The 24457-nt window shown below is 49.2% G+C and overlaps 2 protein-coding genes across 2 annotated transcripts; one reads left to right on the forward strand and one right to left on the reverse strand.

The window, feature by feature from the left end:
• Nucleotides 1-6829: 6829 nt before the first annotated feature.
• Ptgdr2 (prostaglandin D2 receptor 2) lies at nt 6830-9746 on the forward strand. The gene is made up of 2 exons (XM_021218394.2): nt 6830-6881; nt 7864-9746. Exon 2 carries the CDS (start codon nt 7923-7925, stop codon nt 9066-9068), a length of 1146 nt encoding a protein of 381 aa, XP_021074053.1. The 5' UTR covers nt 6830-6881; nt 7864-7922; the 3' UTR covers nt 9069-9746.
• On the reverse strand, nt 9460-16279 carry Ccdc86 (coiled-coil domain containing 86). The gene is made up of 4 exons (XM_021215517.2): nt 15533-16279; nt 13138-13267; nt 11167-11241; nt 9460-10975 (listed from the first exon to the last, which is right to left on the reverse strand). Exons 1-4 carry the CDS (start codon nt 16246-16248, stop codon nt 10856-10858), a joined length of 1041 nt encoding a protein of 346 aa, XP_021071176.1. The 5' UTR covers nt 16249-16279; the 3' UTR covers nt 9460-10855.
• Between the last annotated feature and the right edge of the window lie 8178 nt (nt 16280-24457).

Consider the following 24457-nt stretch of genomic DNA (forward strand, 5'->3'; position numbering starts at 1 on the left):
CACACACACACACACACACACACACACACACACACACACACGCACACGGCCTGTGGAGTTCACTGTATGTCAGTTAACTGTTCCTGAACACGAGGCCTGCCCTGTCCTTAAGTGCTTGATATACCCAGTGTCACTCCCTTGGAGAAAGCTGACTCTCCCTCCCCCAGAAGGCATAAATGATAGTTCATTTGTTAACCTTTATCCCAGTGGCTAGATTTTCATTCATTCACTCATTCTTCAAAAAATATAACAAAATATAACAAGAGAAAACAAAGTCTATCACATCAAAGTTGGACAAGACAAACCAACAGAAAGAAAAGAGCCCAAGAGAAGACACAAGAATCCGAGACCCCATGGCGTCAGATAACCTCTTCCTGTGTGTAGATAGATATATGTACATGCAGACAAATCATCCATATGCATAAAATAGAGAAATTTAAAAGATCACAGACCTACTCATTCACACATTCTGGAATCCCATACAAACACAAAACCGGGGGCAGCTGTAATGTATACACAGAGGACCTGCTGCAGATCCATCCTGGCCCCAGCTTGCTGCTTCAGTCTCTGAGTTCATATGAGTTTTGCTAAGTTGACTCAGAGGGCCTGTTCTCCTGACGTTCTCCACACTCCCTGTCTCTTACGCTCTTTCTGCCTCCTCTTCTTCCAGGTTCCCTGAGCTCTGAGGGGAGGCATTGTGTGGAGACTTTCATTCTGGGCTGAGAGTTCCTAGGTCTCTCACTCTCTGTGTCTGGCTGTGGGTCTCTGTATTCGTTCCTATCTGTTGCAGGAAGATGGTTCTGTGATGATGCCTAAGCAAGACACTGATCTGTGAGAATAGATGAAATGTTATCATATTGCCACATGCCCTTTTTAGAACAGCAGTATTTGGTTTTACCTCATGTCCCTAGGTTCTTGACCACCCAAGCAGTGTCAGGTATGGGTTTCATCTCGCAGAGTGAGTCTTCAATCAGTTATTGGTGGGTTACTCCCTCAAGCTTTGTGCCACCATTGCACAGGCCTAGGTTGCAGGCAGCACACCCGTGTAGATAAAGGATTTGTGGCTAGGTTGGTATTTGTGATTTTCTTTTGATAGCATGCTGAGTACCTTCCTGTACCAAAGATGCTGGAACACAGGGGTGAAGGCCCTGTGCAGGCACCAGCTTGACATCGCCATGTTCAATGAGTTGTGTAGGTGTCTTTAGCAATGGGGTCTTGCTGTCAGTTTTTGAAGAGTGATCTATGGGACCCCTTCGGCTCACAACTCAGTTAGGTGTAACCCAATCCTGGTACTGGAAACTTCATTTGGTGACAAGTGATGGACAGTTGGAATTATCTCCCCCATTATTTGGCAATTTCCTTTAGATTACCATCATATATGTATATATTAGAAGGTTTCTACTGTGTTAGATTTCCATACTACTCCCTCAAATGGCCCTTAATTTTAGTTGTCTCTCCCCATATTCCCTCCCCAAACCCCTTTTCCCTTCCCCTCTGCACTTGAGACTTTCACTCCAGCTCCCCACATCCATCCACAACCATCTTTTCTTCCCCTCCACTTTCTAAAGATTTATTTATTTATTTATTTATTTATTTATTTATTTATTATATGTAAGTGCACTATAGCTGTCTTCAGACACACCAGAAGAGGGCATTAGATCTCATCAGATGGTTGTGAGCTACCATGTGGTTGCTGGGATTTGAACTCAAGACCTTTGGAAGAGCAGTCAGTGCTCTTAACTGCTGAGGCATCTCTCCAGTAATCTTTTTCTTCTTCTTTTTCTTTTTCTAACAAAAGCTATCAGTTCCCTCTAGTCCCCTACTCTATACCTATCCTCTGTGGTTCTATGGATTTTATCTTGGTTATCATTGGCATAACAGCTAATATCCACATATAAGCCAATACATACTGTACTGGCTAGTTTTGTGTCAACTTGACACAGCTGGAGTTATCACAGAGAAAGGAGCTTCAGTTGGGGAAATGCCTCCACGAAATCCAGCTGTAAGGCATTTTCTCAGTTAGTGATCAAGGGGGGAGGTCCCCTTGTGGGTGGTGCCATCTCTGGGCTGGTAGTCTTGGGTTCTATAAGAGAGCAGGCTGAGCAAACCAGTGGAAGCAAGCCAGTAAAGAACATCCCTCCATGGCCTCTGCATCAGCTCCTGCTTCCTGACCTGCTTGAGTTCCAGTCCTGACTTCCTTTGTGATGAACAGCAATGTGGAAATGTAAGCTGAATAAAGTCTTTCCTCCCCAACTTGCTTCTTGGTCATGATGTTTTGTCCAGGAATAGAAACCCTGACTAAGACGTATTTATTTTCTGAGGAAGGGCCTCTCAAATGAACTTGGAGCTCACCAATTTAATTAGGCTCGCAAGCCAGTGAGCTCCAGGGACCTGTCTGTCTCCAGCACTGGGCTTACAAGTGTGTGCTGCTGTGTCTGACTGGCCATGTGGATTCTAGGAATCCACACTCAGGTCCTCATGCTTGGATAACAAAACACTTTACAGAGTGGGGCTTCTCCCCAGCCCCAGGAGCTTCGGTCAGTGCTATGCTAGCTCCCTCCTAAGGCCTCAGTCACTATCTTTCACATTCGATCTCAGGGAGGGCTGACAGCTTCGATGGCCTCCTGGTCTCCTTTTGACTGGTCTTTCTCCTTCTACTTTAAGGCTAAACAGGACTGCTGACCAGTCATGGTTTCTACCTGTCACTCCTAACCAGTGACCCTGCTCCCCAGGACCCCCATTGTTCTGGCACCCTTCAGATACTCTTCTTGAAGTGGTCAGTGTTGAGTCAGATTCTGGGCGTCTAGAGTAAGAGGCATGAGCCACATCCTGCTGAGATCCTTTCTCACACCTCTGTTACCTTATCTACGGAGGAGTTTGGCTCAGTAGATGCTGAGAGAAGCTGTTTTTCACCACATGTGGTCAGCCAGGATCCCACAAAGCCCCTCAGGGACAAGGGGAAGAGGGTATGTGCCTTTTACTTCTTCACAAAATGCCTCGGAGCCTCGCTTCAGGGAATCCTTTCTTTGGTTTGTTTTTGTAACATTGCTAGGGCTTTGAAGCTTTTTTATTTAGCAATAAGAGATCCTCAGGGAGGGCTGGGACATGAGAGTAATGACAGGATTAGACCTGAGAAAAGGCAGAAGAGGAAGGGTTTATCTGAATGAGAGCCCCTTAACATGGTTGCCATAGAAGCTGAGCAGGATGTTCTCTGCACAAAGGCATGCTGGGGAGGACTCAGGGGTGGGCTGAGAGCCTGAGGGAAGTCTGCACAGGCCTCCTGCCTTGGTGCTGAGATAAGTCTCTCAGGGAAAGAAGGAACTCTTTCTTAATTCAGTGAGCAGGCTGCATACCAACCTCCATAAGGCTGGGACTGAACAGAAGTTAGACCTTGTGAAAGTTCATTTTAATTTTTAGTTGTGTGAGTGTGTGTTTGAGTGTGTGTGTGTGTGTGTGGGGGGTGTGTAAATGTGTGTGTGAGAGTACAGTTGCCTGTGGAGTCCAAAAGAGGATGTTGGATTCCCTGGAGCTGGAGCTACAGGTGACTTCTAAGCCTCCTCCCACATCACGTTGAAAAAGGAATCAAAGTATAAGCCAGGAACTAAGGGACAGGTCTAACGATAAAGTCTCACCCCTACTGTCCTTCTGCCTGCGAGGTTCCACAGCCTCCCAAAACTGCACAACCAGCTGGAAACCAAACCATGATCCTATATGTACAGCCTGATCCAGGTTTGGATGAATGTTATCCCAAGAATGTATAGGACTATGTACTTTTAGGAAGGGCTGCACACATCATGGACCAGGGCAAGGGAGACCTTTTGTGTGGCCAAGGGTCTGGACAACCAAGGTCCTTGCTAACCTGTGTCTTGAGGCACTGTGAGGAACATGCTGGCATAGCACTGATGCTTGATTTTTATATTTATATAAATATATAACATATTACACACACGGGCACAGGCATACATGTATATGGTGGAGTGATGGCTCAGTGGTTAAGAGCACTGATTGGTCTTCCAGAGGATTGGGATTCAATTTCCAGCACTCACATCACAGCTCCAGTGGATCCTATGCCCTCTTCTGGCCTCCATGGGCACTGCATACACATTGCGCACAGACACTCATGCAGGCAAGATGCCTGCACGCATAAAATAAAATAAATAAATCTGGGGAAAAAAAAAAGATAAGGTGGAGGATGACTGAGGAAGACACCTGATGTTGATCTCTGGTCTCCATACGCAAACACATGTGTACCACCATGCATGCATGCACACACACACATATATGACACATACATACCTGCACCACAAGGTGGCTGACCCCTGAAGAACAACAGCTGAGGTGCCCTCTGACCTCCACATGCACGCTCATCTGCACCTGCATGTCTGCACCTATGTGTGCATACACATTCACATGTATACACCTATGTGCGTATACACACCCACACAAGTCAAGACAATAAGAAAATGTAAACCTTTTGTTGCTGTTGTTTCAAGACAGGGTTTCTCTGTGTAACAGTCCTTGCTGTCCTGTAACTTGTTTTGTAGACCAGGCTGGCCTTGAACTCACAGAGGTCCACCTGCCTCTGCTTCCCTGGTGCTGGGATTAAAGGCGTGCAGCACCATGCCCGGCTAAAATGCAAACTTCTAAGACTCAGCCTTCTCCTCCCCTGGATTTGGGCTCTATTTTCCTTACTATGAAACAGCTACCTGCTTTTCCCACTTTTCTGTGGATGGGAAAGAAGCTGCCTTTGTGAACACCTACTATGTGCCAGATGCTCCCCCTGACACGCCTCAATTCATCCTTCCCACTTGCTGTGAGAAGACATGGTTCCTGGTAAGAAGTGACTGACCTCCTGGCCAAGGGTCTCTGTGCTCTTCCCATGGCCCCTCCCTGTTTCCTCTAGTTCTCTGGGGACTGGGGCCCATGCTGCCTCAGAAGAGCTGGAGTGCTTCTCCTTGGAGAATCGTGGTGTCTGGGGATTGACAGTAAAGGACTTAAAACACTGTCCTTTGGGTTCCAGAGGCTCCTCCATGAAGAGAAGGGGTGGACCTCCAGGAGCTGGTGGCCTGGATGGAGATGAAAGACTTTGAGCATAGTGTCCCCGCCCCTACCCTCGGGGCTGACAGCTATTTCCTCCTTCAGCTCACTCCCCTCCAGCCACTTGCCTGGTGCTCAGTCCTGCTGCTTTCAGAAGCTGCCAGCCTCCCCGGCTCAACCCTGACTCACTGTGTGGCTCGGTAAGGAGGCAGCCTTCCAGGGGCTGGGCAGCTTTGGGATTAGAGAGGACTACTCCTAGCTAGAATGATACGGGGATGAGCTTAGGAGCCTGGTGGGGCCTGATGCCCAGAAGGAAGGGCTGTGCTTTCCTGGGTGTTATCTAGATGGGAGATCCAATGTGTGAGCTGTCTGATCATGGCCACCACGCTATCTCAGGAGAGGGGACAGGATCACTCAGTGAGCTTACAGAAACTGACAAGTTCACCCAGCTGGAAGTTGAGTTCAAGCTCAGGGTGTTGAAGAGCTATGGTTCCCACTATAATAGGATCCTAGCTGCTTGGGGGTGCCCTAAGATCCTGGGTCTTGAAACTGTCTCCATGCAGCCTGAGGGATCAGAATGGGTGGTTCCGAAGAGTGCAGGAGCGCTGTCTTCTGAGCATCCCATGACACTGACAGTGCAGCTTGAAGGGGATGTCTCAGGGCAGAAAGAGAATAGCTCACATCTGTCTACTGGGATCCGGGAAAGCCTCAGTCTCCCTCCACAGTGCTGGCCTAGCTTTTGTGCCCCTCTGAACCTCAGTTTTCTCTTCTGAAAAGCTACTCTCATTGGATTAATGTGAGTATAACTGCTCTGCAGATGCTAAAGCGTAAAAAGTAGGATCAGTCAGAATTCATAGAGCTCAAACTGCTCTCTTTGACCTAGCTCCAAGAGGTATTCTGTCAGGGATCTTCTAGGTTGGTGTCCCAGAGCTCCACCCTATGAAGATCAGTGGTTTCTGGAAGGGAGTAGATTTTTCCATTCTGGCTAATCGAGTTTGAAAGAGGAGTTCTGTTAGAAAGAGGGGTTCTGAAGTCTCTGGCAAGCTCCTATTTCCTGCTCTTTTTTTTTTTTTTGGTGTTTTCAAGACAGAGTTTCTCTGTGTAGCCCTGGCTGTCCTGGAAATGACTCTGTAGACCAGGCTGGCCTTGAACTTAGAAATCTGCCTGCCTCTGCCTCCCAAGTGCTGGGATTAAAGGCGTGAGCCACCACTGCCTGGTTCCTTCTCTTCTTCTATCATCCCACTTTCAAAGCTAGATAGACAGCAGCCTGAGGACTGAACAATCCCTCTTCCACATGTCTGTGTTGCGTGGCTCAACAAACACTTAAAACTCTTGTGTCTCCATTTTCTCATCTGTACAATGGGATGGAGAGAGTCTTGGCACATTTCTTCCAGAGTCACAAGAAAGAACATCTATTACAGGATCTACCACAGTACCTGGAGGGTTGTGGGTGCCTGGCACACCCTGCTTTCATTTCCTCTCTGTGGCAGGGAGTATATGATTCCCTTAGCCCTCCCTGGCCCCAGCTTCGTTACTGGGTCCTGGGGTTCTCCATGAGGCTGAGAACCTGGCTTGTCCAGAGTTCCTTAGTTGTTGCTTAATGTGCCTATTGGCCCAGTGTGTGGGTGAGTAAATGGGTATGGGTTTCCTGGGATAAGTAGGACTGTCACTGCCTTCCCCAGATTCCTGTGTGATAGTTCCTCCAGCCAGGTCTCACGCTTGTCTCTCTTATCTTATCTCCTCTCCTGTCAGAGGAAGGGCCAGCTCCCCATCTCAACCAATCAGCATACCCCATCAGTCACTTCTGAGGCTGACTACTGTTCTCTAGGAGGAACCGCAGAGAGGTAAGGCCGGTGGGGTGGGTGGTGCAAACCTCCCATCTCATTGGAGGGGCTACCTTTCTGTGTTTTGGATACTGGAAAAATAAGTCCTGCATGGCCTGACCTTTGTGATCTTGGACAAGTGCTTAATAGTAATCACAATGGAATTGATACAGTGCCTGCTTTATGTCAGTTCCCTTGTGTATGTATGTGCATGTACATGTGTGTAAGCCAAAAGTTAATCTTAGAAGCAGCCACCTTAAAAAATGACTTATTTTTATTATTTTAAATTGTGTATGTGTGTATGTACATATGAATACAGGTATATGTATGTGTGTGTATAAATCCGATATCAACCTTGAGTCATGTTGCTTAGGATCTGTCCACATTAAAAAGATTTTATTTTAAAGTGTGTATGTGTGTTTGTGGGTACGCATGTGAATGCATGTGTCTGCAGAAGTCAGAGGGACTGGATCCACTGGAACTGAGTTATATAGGCTGTTGTGAGCTGCCCCATATGGGTACTGGAAGTCAAACACTGGTCTCCTGAAAAGCAGTATATGCTTTGCTGTGGGGCCATCCCTCTAGTCCCCTACCTTGTCTTTTTAAGTTAAAGTCTCTGGGACCCATGGTTCACTGAGTAGTTTAGGCTGGCTGGTCAGTGAGCCCCCAGGATCCACCTGTCTTTCTCTCTCCAGCACTGAGATTACAAGCACGTGTACCATACCCTACTTTATACCTGGGTGCTGGGATCAAACTCAGCTCCTCATGCTTGCATAGCACACACTTATATTTTCCCCCTAAACCCATGCCCTTTTAAAATTGTTCTCATTTTGTTCCAGTAGCCCTACAAACTAGAGACTGTTAGGCTCAGGAAGACTACACTTGACTTGCCCCAAACTGTACTACTGCCTTCCCTGTCTTGCGCATCCTCACCGATTCCTAGTGTCCACCCTATTACCAGGCAAAACTGGCAACTCTGAGATAGGTTCATCTCTTGCCCAAGCTGCAGGCTTCTTCTGGTTCCTGGGTGACAGGCTCAGCCCTCCTTTCTTCCATCTTGCCATGGCCAACGTCACACTGAAGCCGCTCTGTCCACTCTTGGAGGAGATGGTCCAGCTTCCAAACCACAGCAACTCTAGCCTCCGCTATATCGACCACGTGTCGGTGCTGTTGCACGGGTTGGCCTCGCTGCTGGGCCTGGTGGAAAACGGACTCATCCTGTTTGTGGTGGGCTGTCGCATGCGCCAGACAGTGGTCACCACCTGGGTGCTGCACCTGGCGCTGTCCGACTTGTTAGCCGCCGCCTCCCTTCCTTTCTTCACCTACTTCCTGGCAGTGGGCCACTCGTGGGAGCTGGGCACTACCTTCTGCAAGCTACATTCCTCGGTCTTCTTCCTCAACATGTTTGCCAGCGGCTTCCTGCTCAGTGCCATCAGCCTAGATCGCTGCCTGCAGGTGGTGAGGCCAGTGTGGGCACAGAACCACCGCACGGTGGCGGTCGCGCACAGAGTCTGCCTGATGCTCTGGGCTCTGGCGGTGCTCAACACAATACCATATTTCGTGTTCAGAGACACCATCCCGCGGATTGATGGCCGCATCATGTGCTATTACAACATGCTGCTCTGGAATCCAGGGCCTGACCGCGACACCACGTGCGACTACCGCCAGAAGGCCCTGGCGGTCAGCAAGTTCCTGCTGGCCTTCGTGGTACCTCTGGCCATCATCGCTTCGAGCCACGTGGCTGTGAGCCTGCGACTGCACCACCGTGGTCGCCAGAGGACCAGCCGCTTTGTGCGCCTGGTGGCGGCCATCGTGGTGGCCTTCGTGCTCTGCTGGGGGCCCTACCACATCTTCAGTCTGCTGGAGGCGCGTGCCCATTCTGTCACCACACTACGGCAGCTCGTGTCACGTGGGCTGCCCTTTGTCACCAGCCTGGCCTTCTTCAACAGCGTGGTCAACCCACTGCTCTACGTGTTCACATGTCCCGACATGTTATACAAGCTGCGGCGCTCGCTACGCGCGGTGCTTGAAAGTGTGCTGGAGGACAGCGATCCGAGTGGTGGGACCCGCAACCATCGCCGCCGCGCCTCCTCCACCGCCACCCCAGCCTCTACCCTCCTGCTGGCTGACCGACTTCCCCAACTGCGTCCTGCGCGCTTGATCCGCTGGATGAGACGTGGCAGTGCAGAGGTCCCACAGAGGGTCTGAGAGCGGTCCCTGGAGAAGCGGGGCTCATTGAGCTTTATTTTGGATTAAACCGGCACAGCCCAGATGACATGCTAATACACCCGGGGTCTCTCTTGATACCCAGTTTAAAATGTACATAGCCAATGCCAGGCCCAAGTCATAGCTTCTTGGGTAGGGTCCAGGCAATCAGCTTATGGAATGCCCTGAGTGACTCAATCTCCCGGAGCACAGTGAATTGAAGCAGTCCTTTCTAAACACTTTAATCTTGCAGTGTGGAGCTGGGAGAGCAGCAGGATGCAAAAGTAGCCATTAGAGGAGTTACATGGTTCCTGACTGCTGGCCTCCAGGTTTCTACACATTTAAGAGCAAAAGTGCTTAATTGCCTAGGGATCTTGCTAGTGTAACTGATAAGGGTCGGGCAAAATTTTGTACTTCTAATACCTTCCTGGTAGCTGGCCCAAGGCACTTGGGAATCACACAGGTTAAGCTCACAGCCTGCATCTCATAACTAACTCCCTGCTTCGTGAATGGGACAAAGGGAGTCTGTCAATCAGTATGTATGGGGGTCAGTGAGAGGAAAAGGGTTGAGAAACATTTTCCAGCAAACTGTCTTCACTTTTAATCCCCCATTTGGCCTGAGACAGCTTTAACCACACCTTGCTAGTCAGCTTGTTAGCCATATTGATGTGTCAACTCCCACTCGGGCTCTTCTCTGCCCAGTTTTAGTGCTGCTGCAGCTGCCAAAGGCTGCACTCTGGCCTTCAGCAGCACTGATCAATTCTAAGGAGAGCAACCTCTCCTTATTAGCTGCCTCCCAGGGAGCGGGCCTGGCAGCCATCACTTCCAACCTACAGGTAGGAGGGGCACCTTATGTCAGTCATGGACCTATCACACATCTCACATCCTCCCCACCATGGACTGCAGAGGAAGGGGAGCTGATGTCAGAAACTGGTAGCTATGGAACAGGGATGGGGTATTCTCAGGATCTCCTGGACCACGGAAGGCCAGGCTGGTTGTCAGTTGTGTTGGGCAGGCCTCAAGCCTGTGGCAGGTGCTTCTCAAACTGGAGAGTAAAATGTCACCAAGCCCCTCCTGCCTTACTCAGTGTACCTGTCATACCATTATTTCAGTGGTTTACTATGATAATGAAAGCCCAGTGGGGCAGGGGCTTCTGTACCAATAAACACCTTTGTGATAGAACAAGTGGGCATGACTCAAGCCTCGAGGCTTCTATAGTCCAGTGTGGCAAAGGGGTACTGGAGAGAAACTCAGCTCCCTGAAACTCCCCACTTTAATCTTTTAGTGCTAAACTAGGGAAGGGCTAGCTTCAGTTGACTGAGGGGACCAAATTAGCAGAATCCTCAAGTGGCCAAGATGTCACTGAAAAAAATGGAGGCGATGACTTCTGATCACTGGGAAACAAGAATTCATAGTTCAAGACCTCTTTTGTTGTTTTGATTTTTTTTTTTTTAGATAGGATTTCTCTGTGTAGCCCTGGCTATCCTGTACTCTATAGACAAGACTGTCCTCGAACTCTGAGAGATCTGGGATTAAAGGTGTGCACTACTGCAACCACCCAACAACAGTTTATGACCATAAGGCACTTTGGAACAGACGGGAAAGGAGATGGGGACAGTTAAATCTCTCTTGAGTCCCAGCATAGTCTTCAGTTCCTTTTGGGCTGGAGTCTCCGTCTTAATGTGACAGTGTTGGTATGCTGGCTCCAGGAGAGGCGTTAGTCAGTGGCCTGAGAAGTGCCTTGTTTGCTGTGACTCTTGGTTTGCTGAGGCCTCTGGATTGTCCTGAGCTCAGACCTTGGCTACAGGCCTCTGGGGTGGCTGTTTCTGGAGCAAGGCCAGGGTGTCTCTCTTTTCAATGGAACGCAACTGCTTCTTCTTTGCTTTCTTGAGCTTGGCAGGGTTTCGGATCTGAGGAAGGGGGAAATAGGAGGCATCAGTGTGGATGAGAACCCTGTGCTTGTCTTTGGGGAAAAGGGGGTGGGGGGGGACAAGGGCCCAGAACTGCAGCAGGACAATGGACCATGTAATGCAGGGAGCCCAAGTACCTTAACGGCCTCTTTCACCTTGCCACAGCCTGCACCCCTTGGGTGGATACTCACCACTTGAACAATCTCAGCCTTGCGTTCATTTTCTAGCCGGCGTCTCAGGTTTTCAGCCCGGCGCTCTTTCTTCTCCTGAAACACAGAGAAGAACAATCTCAGGCTAGGAACTGAGATGGTCTTAGCATCTCTGGCCCCTGGTGAGTGAGAACTGACACAATCCTAGGAGAAGCCTGCTTGGCCTCCAGGTTGCTCCTAGGGAGGAAGGGTAGAGGACTAGGCCCTTCTGGGGGAAAGAACAGGGATTCAATGCCTGCATTGAGGGCCTGGAGCTGAGGCCTACCATACCAAGAGTACCTGGTTCTAAATCAGAAAGTAGACAGCTGAAGGTAAGGTCTTACACGGGATGACTATGGGCCAAGATGTGGGTGCCTTCCCACTCAGAAGTCACACACAGGCAGAATGGCCCCTTGTGCTAGCTGCCAGGAGAAGGGTGGGGCTGGTCCCAGGTTTTCTTCTGCCTAGGCTCAGGTGTCCCAGAATGAGAATGCAAGGGCAGGTTATAGCTGGGCTCTGCACCTGGCCCTGGGTAGGGCTGGGAAGGATGAGCTGTCAAAGGCTCTGGAGGAACCTAGTCCAGCCTGAGTTTTCATTCTTCTACTTTCTAATTAGGGTGCTGTGGCTGAGTCTATACCTTCACTTCCTCACCTCTACAGTAAAGTTGACCACAGGGGCAGAGGCAGGTGGATTTCTGAGTTCAAGGACAGCCTGGTCTACAAAGTGAGTTCCAGGACAGCCAGGGCTATACAGAGAAACCCTGTCTTGAACCCCCCCCCCCAAAAAAAACCCCAACCCCCCAAGAAAGAAAGAAAGAAAGAAAGAAAGAAAGAAAGAAAGAAAGAAAGAAAGAAAGAAAGAAAGAAAGAAAGAAAGAAAGAGTGTGTCTAAAGCCTGGAATAGTACCAGCTCTCCAGGGACACTCAGAGCCTGTTCTGGGGGTGGGATGTCCAAGGCTTCCTGGCTGTGCTGCCACTGTACTAGCAGGGCTAGGGCATGGATGATGGTTCCAACACTGATTGCTATGTGGTTAGGTCTTTCTGTGGCTCTGACAACTTGGGGTCATGGGGATGGCCCGTGCTCCTATGTATTAGGAGGAGGGCTGGGAGGACGCACCACTCCAGTTGCTCATGAGTTGGCAACTGTTTTGGCCAAGCGGGAGTCAAGGCTACACAGGAAAAATGACAGGGCCTCAGAGCCAGCTAGATCTGGAGCGACTCAAAGCTAGGTGGGGGGATGCCTTAGTGACTGGTCCACCCCCCTCAGTGGCCAAGCTGGAACCACAGAGCTGAGACAAGTCATTTGAATCAGTGCTCCTTCTGTACCCTGGGCTCACCAGACTAGCAGTGACAGCGGAACTCGGTCCTGGGGACAATCCTGCCAACCAACCCAGCATGACCTTGCTTACTCAGTACTGACTGCTAAAGTAAAACTGGGGCTCTTTTCAAGACTTCCTAGAGGCTAAAAGTGTTGGGAACAAGCCTTCGTGGTGCTGGTGACTGAGCTCTGTGCATGCTACTCAAGTCCCTAGCTCATGGGCATGAACCTCTAATGAGGACATTTTTGGTTCTGAGACGGGGGAAGGGGAGTGAATTGAAAGCAAAGTGAAAGGACAACCCCATGGTGGTGTGTGTGAGTCTCTTCTAGAATGACAGTGACAAATTTGAGGCAAGCTTTTCCCTCACAAGCAGGTCTCAGAGAGGGGCCTGACCCCACCACACTGAACGCCCCAGCCACTAAGATGGCCTGCTGGCCTTTATCTTGGGCTCACTCTACTTCCAAGCCTCCTGCATGTCTGTGAACAGAGGCTTAGCTGGATGGTAGAGTGCAAATCCTATCATGACCCTAGACTATTCTGCTTACCCCTGGGGCCCTCATGCCCAGGGGCTCTGACTAAGTCATACTCCGACAAGTGTCTGTTGCAGCAGATAGGTATTTGGCCTCTGGGATCGACTTGGAGGAATGGTCCCTTACTTGTCGGCGCCTCTGTTTCTCCTCCTCCAGGTGCCGGGCGAAGTCCTTAGCCAGCTTTCTCTCCTGTCGCTCCTTCATCTTCCGCTGCCAGGAGGTACGCAGGGGCTTGTCCCGAACCATCTGGGAGAACCTTGGCAGGAGAGGAGGCACTTGGGGAACCTCTGTGGTGCTGCCCTCATACCCCGCTCTTACTGGGCTCTGGGTCTGCTTTTTTTTTTTCTTTTTTTAATTGAATATTTTCTTTATATTTCAAATGTTATCCCTTTTCCTGGTCCCCCTCTTCCCCCACCCCAGAACTCCGCTATCCCATCCCCCCTCCTCCTGCTTCTATGAGGGTGTTCCCTCACCCACCCACTCCCTCTGGTTCTGCTTCTTGTCCTCTCCTACTTGCCTGGCATTCAGCTTTCTACAGAAACTTAGGATGGAACAGGTTGCTAAGCATGTAGGCCTGTTTCCTCTTCAGAGGAACTAATCAAGACTCCAAGAGTCTTGATTACAATCTACACTCTCATTCCTGAGTGTAGATTGGGACTTGAAGCTTTTTTGTACTAATATAGCCTCAGCTGTGAAATTTTGCTGCCACCAAACATAACCTATGAGTGAATGCTTCTGGAAATGAGATACTCATTCCCTAGAGGGGTGTGACTTTATATCCAAACAGCAATAAGAAGGCCTTTTTGTAACAAATTCAGATTATTCTCCAGTTTGGGAGATGTGAAGGTGGAGAACTGGGATTTGGGGATTTCTGTTAACTCTGGCTTTTCTGGAGAGTTAAGTGTTCTTAGAGTCATAGAAGAATAGAGATGACGTCTGTAAGAACACTCTAGGGTGTGCTGAACCATTCCAGGGGACAAGGAACAGAAGAAGAAGCTGGACCATGAAACGCTGAAAACTGTTGCAATTGGTGATAGGACTCCTAAAACTCGGCTCTTTCCTTTTCTGTGATAAAAAGTAAAAATAAAATGAAGACAGGTCTTCATGTCTGGTCTCTCCCCTACTCCCTGCTCAGTCTGCTAGGTGTCCCATGGGCCTGTTCTTTCCCCCATCTTATCCCCAGAACTCTAAGGCTCCTCAGCAGATCCTTTCAAAGTGGCCCTTCTGCTTCCCACACTACAACCTTGACTCCTCTAGGAGTTCCTATTTACCTGCATGTTGTAGGGTATCTCAAGGCAACTGTCTCTAAAGGCTTGGTGCATGCTGGGCAGTCTGTTGCTGACCAGACAAAGGTCAGTACGGCCTTTCTGAGCTGCCTGCTCCCTTCCTAGGAGTCTGGCACCCAGAGTCTGGAACCTGGCACCAGGCTTATTCATAGGCATCCTTTTTCTGTCCCCTTCCCACTGTATGGTTTGATACTGAGACAAACATGCTCCTCTCCTGCCAAGTCCGCAAACTTGCTCAAGACCCAGCTTCCTAAACAGAGCAGTGGGTGCCTTGTGGACTTCCTTTCTACTCTTAAAACTGTGGCTGGTGTCTACAGTACTGAGGCAGAGTTGATGTTCAGCACTAGTTCCTGGAGATGGAAGACAGGTCCCGAGCCCATTACTCACTGCCTACGAGACCCTGGGCAAGGAGGCCTCTCAGTTACAGTGCCCTTCTGTGGGAGAGCCCATCTGGCTGGTCACCTGTGGCCATCAGTGGCCTGGCTACTCCCAGCCACAGCGCCTTTTGTGGGAGAGCCCGTCTGGCTGGTCACCTGTCAGCCATCAGTGGCCTGGCTGTGACTTGCTCAGACTAGGAAAAGGAGCGGCTTTAAAGCTGGTTAATGGGTTCCACTCACATGCTTTACAATCAAATCTATGCTTCCACCCCGTCTCAATTACCCTCCTTGAGCCTTGGCTTCCTCAGATGTACAATATCAATACTAGTAACACCTGCTCCAAAGGGCAGATGAAGATTACATGTGCTGCTGGCTATGAAAGACTCTCTTTGGCCATCCCTAAGGAAGTGATACATAACCAGTGTCCCATGATACATTTTATCAAAGACAACAGTTAGCAGATAACAGTGGAAAGGACCTCATTGTGTTCATATAATGGCTGCCTTTTTTGCTCTGCAAGGTAAAGGTGGCACATCTCTTTAAACCCAGCACTAGGGAAGCAGAAGCAGGCATATCTCTGTGAATTTCAGGACAGCCACTGATACACAGTGAGACCCTGCATCATAATTAAAAAGGACGGAAAGGAAGCTCAAAAGAACACCGCCTAGGGTAGACATTAAAGAAATGATCACTGAGGATCTATCTCCCTCCCCAACCTTAGGGCATTTTGACATTATGATCCTGTTTGTGAATTTCACTCGGGTGAGCTCTTTCCAACCCTGAGATTGCATTCAGGCGAAGGCAAGGTCCAAATGTACGAAGAACCCAACGCATCGCCCATGCTATCCCCCACTTTACCTCTTCTTGGATTGATCTTTCCACACACGCCCGGATTTGGGCTTCCCTTTCGGAATTACGGGAAGCTCCTCCTTCTCCTTCAATTTTTTGGACGCTGGGGCCTGGGGAGAGGCTATAACTCGCTTCTTTTGGTTGAGTCTCTCTGTTACGATCTCTCCCGCCGGAGGCAGCTTGCCTGGCTCCAACCGGCGCTCTGGGGAGCTAGGTGCCTGGAATGTCAGCTCCTGTGCTGGCTGAGAGGGCTCGGGACCCGGTGCTTGCTGGCCGGGGCAAGGCTCGGGGGATCCTGGGATCACCTCCTCGTTAGCGTGGGCCGCCTCAGAGTCCAGTTCTCCCTGTGTAGGAGGTAATTTGGATGGCTGCTCTCGTTGCGGGGATTCCGGGCTCGACTCTGGCTGTCCTGCAGGTGACTCCAGGCCCAGATCTTGATGAGGTTGAAGGGACCCGGGGCTCGGCTCTGGCTGCCTTTGTGGGGACCCAGCGACTGCATCCTGCGTAGGACAGGGTGATCCGGGGCTCGTCTCCGGCTGAGGTTCGGGAGACGGAAGGCTCGGTGGTGGAACCTTCGGAGACTTGAGCTCTTCTGTTTCTTCCGGGTTCGACTTGAAATCTACAGGAGCCCGCTTCGCCCGAGAGACTTCGGGGTCAGGAAGGGTCTCTGGAGACAGAGGTTTTAGGCCCTCCAGCCGCCGGCTGCGCCTCAGCGGCGTCTCCATGGCTCACGTGTAGCCTCTGTAGCCTTCCGAACCGTCGGCGCCTTCATATGACGTCAGACTCGTCCACTTCCGTACCGGGCAGGAAGCGCACTTGCGGTAGAGTGACGGGTGGAGAGGCGGAGCGGGGGCTGAGGGGCGGGATGTCGGCCCCGGGGGGCTGGGCTTAGTAGACGCATGCGTGTTGTGCCTGAGCTCGGTTACTGAGTTTTGTTGCTTGGTTTCTGAGACGCGTTTTTTTTTATTTTTTATTTTTTATTTTTTTGAGACAGGGTTTCTCTGTGTAGCTATGGCAGTCCTGGAACTCACTCTGTAGACCAGGCTGGCCTCGAACTCAAAAATCCGCCTGCCTCTGCCTCTCGAGTGCCGGGATTAAAGGCGTGCACCACCACGCCCGGCTATACGATGCACTTTTTGCAAACTGCGAGTTCTTGCAAGGTGCAAGAGAAGCGGGGATGGGGTGGGGTATATATATAATTTTTTTTTTCCTTGAGCGAAGAGGTTGGCAAAAAGGCGAAGGGAGTCTGTAGACAGAGCCGAATGAGCGTGTTAACTTACTCTGGAACTGCTGAGCCCACAAATGTCGCGCTTTCTTTTATCTTTTGTAACACTGTAGCTTTGCGCTGTGTAAAACAAAGGAGGAGGTCCTGGGGGGTTGCATGAGTGAGAAATCTTCAGTTTTTGAGTTGTCGTTCCCATCCTTGCCACCTCCCTCTCTTCTCTACTACTGTGCCCAAGTATGCAGTAGGTGGTTCTCATCTTTGAACAGTTTCATTTAATCAGCAAAGTGTCAGGTCTGTGGCACAGAAAACCGTGACTGCTTGTTGTCAGTGTTAGGGGTAACAACCTGTGCCCGAAGTCAGGTCTGGCTACCTGATCCTCAATAAGCCAACTGAAAGAGACAAATAAAAAATTGGAAATCTTAAAAAAAAAAAAAAAAAAAAAAAGGAAATCTTTAGAAAAAGGAGATTTATTCAATGTAGCCATACTAGGAAGAGGGGCAAAGAGATTCTGTAAATCACCCAAATTCTACCTCAGGGTTCTAAAGTTAGATAAAAAATTTAGATAGAGAGCCAAAGATAAATACATCTGAGTAGTCTCTACCAAGGTCTGACTCTGCCCACCATTGACCCATTGTTATCTGGGTTTTAGTCTCATCCTGTAAGGTGGTCTGACAAGCTTTTAGAACTCTGAAATCTTTTTCCAGGAGACAAGCTTCCCCTCTGGCTGGTACCTTTTTCTTCTCCCAGCATGAGAATTCTGGGGAAATTTCCATTTCTTTGAAGTCCATTGTCTGATTGATTGGCTGATAAGCTAAGAGACTTGGTGGTGCACACCTTTAATCCCAGCACTTGGGAGGCAGAGGCAGGCAGATTTCTGAGTTCGAGGCCAGCCTGGTCTACAGAGTGAGTTCTAGGACAGCCAGGGCTACACAGAGAAACCCTGTCTCAAAAAACCAAAAACAAAAACCCCAACACCCCCCCTCCCCCCAAAAACCCCCTTCATTTCTGCCAGGATGGTTCCTGCTGACCCAGGAGGAGGCAGGGAAGATGAAGACCCAGAGAAAAGTTCCTGCGAGTGAGGTAGAAAGCACAATTCTTGGACACACCCCCAGGCACTGCCACACATGGAGTCAACCTGAGTCTACCCTTAGGGGTAGGGAATGGTACAGTTTCTCCAAGTCACTAGAAACCATTGCACCCGAGTGCTGTAATTATATGTCTGGTATGGGCTGCTATGTCTGGTATGGTATATCTCCCTGGTATGGGCTCAGAGCCCGCATGTCCCTGACTTAAGGGGAGCTGCAAGGAGTTGTAGTTAGGCACCAACTCGCCCAGTTCTTTCAGCCTCTCAGTTCTCAGAGGAGTAGGTTCTGTTTGGTTGCTTAAATTCCTGCCCCTGCTTGACATAGGGCTCTGGAGGGAGATTATATGCCTTCCTCCACCCCTGCTCCAGGCTGCCACCCCAGCCAGCCCCCTTCCTGGCTCTTACCTCTGCCTGGAGGGATCACTCGTTGATCAGAGCACAAAGCTCAGGTCTAATTTTGTGTCTCTTCCAGGGTAGTAGTGTGTGTGTAAGAGAGATCGATTCTGGACAGAAGACTTTTGATGCGCCTCTAATACCTGTGCAACGTTCCACTTGAATCCAGTCTGCCTTCATCATTGCATGCACAGGTCAGGAGGCTCCTGAAAGTTTCAGGATAGATAGCTTCCTTCCTTCGTTTCATCTTGTAGGAGGAGAAGGGGCTTCTGTGCCCCTCCCCCATGAGACCTCAGCAGAGGTCCGCCCCAGGCTCTTGTGAAGGTAATCAGGTCATTCATGTACCCCCAGGCTCTTGTGAAGGTAATCAGGTCATTCATGTACCTCAGGCTCTGCCCTGGATCACTTTCCCATTCGCCTACTGCTGCTTTAGGGAAGGGGGCACTTTGTAAACATTATTTGCATATAAATCCTCATTTTAAGAGTTGGCTCTCACAGAGAAACCCTGTCTCGGAAAAACCAAAAAAAGAAAAAAAAGAAAAAAAAAAGAGTTGGCTCTCAGCCGGTGTGGTGGCACATGTCTTTAATCCCAGCACATGTGGATTTCTGAGTTTGAGGCCAGCCTGGTCTACAAAGTGAGTTCCAGGACAGCCAGGGCTATATAGAGAAAACCTGTCTCGAAAAACCAAAAAAAAAAAAAAAAAAAAAAGAAAGTGTGTGTGTCTCTGTGTGTGTCTCTGTCTGTCTGTCTGTCTTATCTGTGTGTACTTGCCTCTGCCAGGGCAAGTTAAGAGAGTACCTGCCTGGCTGCCCTTGTCTCTTGATTCAAGCACTCATACCACTGTGTGCTCTTGCTTGTATAAATTTCATGGGCCCATCTGTGTGTGTCCGTACACCTCTATTTGTGCATCTGTCAATGCAGGCCATTGTTCTAGGGCTGACAACCATCCTCCTGGCTTGGTATTCCAGGAGACTAAAGAAACTCCAGGCGACCCCTAGTAGGCAGCAAGTGTTATAGTTAGTGCTGGGGATTTAAAAACTCAACCGTGCTGCCCTGATAGGGTGAATGATTGAAGCCTAGAGGAGAATCTGATCCATTTCATGGACCCATCTGTAGGCACTGGTTTCCTTCAGTCAGCAGATCTTAGGTACATAAATAAACCAGGTCTTGCCCAGTCAGCACTTCATGGCATGTGTGAAACTCAGCCCCTCCAGTGCATAGACCAGGGGCAGGCAGTCAGGGACAGGAATGTCTGCAGGAGGGGCAGTTGCCAGGCAACTAAACCTTCCATCTCTGTGACTAATCCTAGCTCCAGGTGTCACTCACTGCCTGGCTTTGGCCAACTGCTTTATCCTTACTGTGTCTTGGTTATCTTCTGGGGAACAGGAAGATTTACTATGAAAAGCTGAGGCTTCGGAGTCAGACTGGCCAGGCGCGACTCCCACCTCTGCTTATTTGCTGCGTTATCGTTACCAGTACCCAAGCCTCTCTGTGCTTCAGTTTCTTTATTAATAAAATGAGTCACAGGAACAGCACAACTGCCTCCCAGGATTGTGCAGAGTAAACGGAGCTGCACGGTACATACACGGCAGCTGGCTTCTCTCTGCTTCTCACAGTTGCTTATGTATTCAAAGACAGGTTTCCTATAGCTTTTCTAGAATCCTCTTTTCATCAGGCTGAAATCTCCCATCTCTCCAACTGTCTCCCAGTTCTCCCACTCCTCCCCCAGAGCTGACTGCACGCAGCACTGTGGATCCATCATCTTTCTACACCACAGTTCCCAGTAGTATGGCTAGCTCCCCATGCTCTTCCTGGCAGCAAGCCAGCATGTGGGCCTCCAGCGGAAACTGTCCAAGGAGCTCCAGCTGTCTCCTGGTGTTATTTTAGATATTGTAAGTTTCCCTCCCTTCCTCCTCCCTCCCCTCCCCTCCACTCCCCTTTTCTCTCTTTTCTCCCTGTTCCTGCTTTCACCTTCTTTATTTTTCTCCTTCCTTCTCCCCTCCCCCCTCCGTGAAGCCATCTTGGTTAGCCTGGAACTCATGGCAATCCACCCATGGCATCCTCCTCCTGAGTGGGTGCTACAGATGTGAGCCATCATGCCTGGCTATGTGCAGGACCTCTGTTGAGTTGTGTTGGGGTCTAACCCCTCTAATGTAACCCTTGATCCGCCTCCTGTTTGGCAAGTGTGCAGATATTTTCAGGTGTATGCCCTGAGTCGGTTTCACAGAGTACATGGAGCAGGACAGGGTCCAGCTCTTACTGAGAGCTCCTATCTCAGCCCCCATCCCTTTGATCCATGAGATGGGGAAGGAGGGACTGAGTGGGAGGAGAAGCACTGGACCATTCAGTTGGGGCACTCACAGGGACCTGGGAAGCTGCTGGGTTGGGGTCACTCCAAAGCTCTCTGGTACCCGCTGCTCAGGATGGAGAAAACAGCTTATCTCCAGATCTTCTCATAGCATCTGCAGGTTTTGCTGAAACTAAAAGGGGTGCTGCTGCAGTTCCTTGGTCTGCAGAGGGTAGAGAAGCATGTATGTGTGTGGGTGTGTGTGGGGAGTCTTTAAGCATGCTCCCTGATCTGAACAGGTCACAGAAGGGGTTAGAAGTGACCTGAGCAGGTGGAAGAAGGGAATCTAAGAAGATGGATATTTTATCTCCATCCCATCCTCTCCCTACTGTATCTGACAGCAATGCTTCTTCAGCTTCAGTAAGAATCAGTCAAACTCAAGGTGTGTCCAAGCCTTAGATGTTGGGATTCAGTATGTATGGGGCCATGGGCTTGGGTTTCTAGCAAACTCTCAGGTGCTGCTGCTGGTGTTAGTGATGCAGGTAGTGTGGTGGTACTGGTGCTGGTGCTGGTGGTCCACAGACCATACCCCGAGGATCAGTGTACCAGAGAAAGGGTGAAAGAACCCCTGAAGAGCCTGCCTTCTTTGCCTTCCACACAGTGCTGAGGTTGAATTCAGTAACACCCTATCATTCACCAAGAACTGACTATTTCCCCTGTGCCCGATACTAGAAACAACCAGGGGAGCAGGTAGTCATGGTCCCTGCCTCAGAGGAACTTACATCACTTTGGGGGGTCCTTTGGAGAACACAATCTGAAAGCCCTGAGGTCCTTTGAGCAGGAATGAGTTTCACCAATGAACAAGGGAGGTAATGGCATCTCAGAGAGTCCATAAGGCTTGCTCAAGTCCACTCAAACGTGACTTTAACTCAGACTCCTCAGCTTGAGAGCTTGCCCCATCACCTAATTGGAATGGGTGGGAGCCAGCAGCAGAAGTGCATGGGACTGGGCAGACCCTGTACACGTTACCAGAGGGTGTCAGCCGGGGCTTGTGTGTAAAAGGAGCTCATCAGAAAGATGGGTAAATGAGTCCCCGGCATTGTACACACTCAGTTCTCAGGATCTGGTCTATGACAGAGTTTCAGACTAAGTCACTTCCCTCCTTTCCTTCTGTTTACTAGCTTGCTCTTATTTCCTTCCCATCTGGCTTCTTGACAGCTCTGTTTTCCTCACAGTGTGATATCCACTTCAGTGGTGGTTGTCCCTCTCAGTCAGTGTGGTGGCTCATCTCCACAGCAACCATTGGAAATGTTGTCTTTCTGTGATGCTGGGGATGGTACCCAGGGTTTCACACATGATAAACAAGGATTGTAACACGGAGCCATACCCCCAGCCTTTGGAGATACTGACTTGGTGACCAAGAAAGAGCATGCCAGAGCAAAGTATGAGGTCTCTTTCCTGAACCACAGATTAAACGGGTCCCTGGTTTAGTGGTGGGTTCAGTTCTTCATTGCAGTAGTTGAAGACCAGCCCCAGATCTCAGCCAGATGGCACATCCAACCTCAGGGGAGTGAATTGGGTCTCTCTGAGTAAACAAACTTTTTTTCTGTTTCCGTGGAGCCTCCAAATGTCTAACATTGCCCTAGGACCAGGGCTGCCTGTGGGACTCACAGGATAACTGGGCATGGCCCCAGCTCACTGCCATCCTATTGTTTACTTACATCAAGAACTGACTGTTTGTCTTTTGATCATAAATCTGCATCTCAGACTCACTCTACCGGAGGAGAGTCATAGAAACAGATTGTTTCCTCCGCAAACACCAGTTATCTGCAGGTTAAAAGGCATGCTGCTAACAGGATGGTTAGCAATATTGAGAATGTATTTTGCGGCAGGAGATTAGAAATCATAAAAATGTTTAAGTTTTGCCAGTAGATAGACTAGATAGACTTTCTTGGAGAGGTGCTAAGGACTGGGATTTCCAAAGCTGGCCTGAGTAGGGTCTCCCCTCCATGTGATGCTCTTACGGTATCACCGGGACTCCCCTCAGGTACTAGAATCTATGTCCCTCTGTTTTTGTTTTTGTTTTGTTTTTTCCAGACAGGGTTTCTCTGTGTAGCCCTGGCTGTCCTGGAACTCACTCTGTAGACCAGGCTGGCCTCGAACTCAGAAGTCCGCCTGCCTCTGCCTCCCGAGTGCTGGGATTAAAGGCGTGCGCCACCACTGCCCGGCTTGTTATGCATTTCTAAGGTTAGATCATGGAGGGCTGAGTACTTCCGTTTGGTTTTCATGGGGTGCTGGCTCTTGGAACTTTCAGCCTCCATGTTGTGAGGAAGTACAGAATCACCCTATGTGGAGAGATCGCCTGGAGCTGTCTTTGGTAGCCCAGCCAAGCCGCCCACACCCTCATCATCCAGCAGGGAGGAGAGGAGCTGCTTCTGTGATGACTCAAGTCACCAGGCAACCCTAACTTTGAGCCTGGGACCAACAGAGGTCCCAGAAATCATGGAACAGAGATACCTTCTCCCTGTCTGGATCTGTCCAAACTCATCAACAGTTATTTTTATACCACTAAGTCTTGGGATGGCTTGTTAAGCAACGACAGTGACTGACGTGGAGAGTCCACCTGTGGCACTTTTTTCCTAGGGAAAGGTGATGGGTGGAAATGTCACCTATGCACCACTACATTACTTCATCAGAGGCAGACTGGATGACACGCTCTTTCTTGATCTTTGGTTGTATATATTAAGATGCTCTACTGACTTTTTACACACACACACACACACACACACACACACACACACACACACACACGTACATCCTGAACGAAGATGAAATATACAGTGGCTCAGGATGTCTGGAAAGATGGTTCAGTGGCTAAAAGTGCTTGCTGCTCCTGCAGAGGACCTGTGTTTCCTAACGACTACATGTGGCTCACAACTCTCCGTAACTCCACCCAGGGAGTCTGATGCCCCTTTCTCACCTTCATGGTCACTAGGGGTGCATGTGGTATACAGAATGCATGCAGAAAAACCACTCATATGGATAAAATAAAATAAAACAACTTGGGCTGGTGAGATGACTCAGTGGTTAAGAGCACTGACTGCTCTTCCAAAGGTTCTGAGTTCAATTCCCAGCAACCACATGGTGGCTCACAACCATCTGCAATGGGATTTGACGCCCTCTTCTGGTGTGTCAGAAGACAACTACAGTGTACTCACATACGTAAAATAAATAGATAAATCTTAAAAAAAAAAAAAAAAAACCCAATTCTTTAAAAAACTGTTCCCTGGCACTGGAGAGATCCTTCACTGGTTAAGAGTGTTTGCTGCTCTTGGAGAGAGCCCAGTTCCAGTTCCCAGTACCCATGTTGGTTGGCTCATAGCCATCTGTAACTCAAGTTCTGGAGCATTTTATACTCTCTTAGGGCCTCCATGGGCATTGCATGCAAATACAGTCATCCAGAAATGCATGAATACACATTAAATAAATAAACACTAAAAACTTAAAATGACATTTTAAGAGAATCTTGCTAGCATCACCATGTTCTAGATGCTATAATCATGTAAGATCATATGCTGGGCAAAGTCAAGTTCACATTAGTGACCCACAGAGACTGTGGCTTCCACCTTTAACTAAGAAGCGGTTTGCAATTGCCATCAGCTGGCTAAAGTAAAAAAAAAAAAAAAAAAAAAAAAAAAAAAAAAAAGAATGATACTTGTTTGAAGGCGTCTCACCGGGTATATTAACCACACTACAGGACAGTCCCATGTCCAGGAGTAGCTGGCCAACAAAAACCAAGCCAAACTGAGTAGTATTTCTGTAGACTTTTCCCTCTCATTTTGCTTTGTTAGGGATTTTTTTCTGTTATTGTTTTGTTTTGCCTCTTTTGATTTCTGTTTTTGTAGGTGTGTGTATGGTTTGAGGGAGAGAGAGAGAGAGAGAGA

This window comes from Mus pahari, chromosome 1 (genome assembly GCF_900095145.1).
Source record: "Mus pahari chromosome 1, PAHARI_EIJ_v1.1, whole genome shotgun sequence".
NCBI classification, from domain to species: Eukaryota; Metazoa; Chordata; class Mammalia; order Rodentia; family Muridae; genus Mus; species Mus pahari.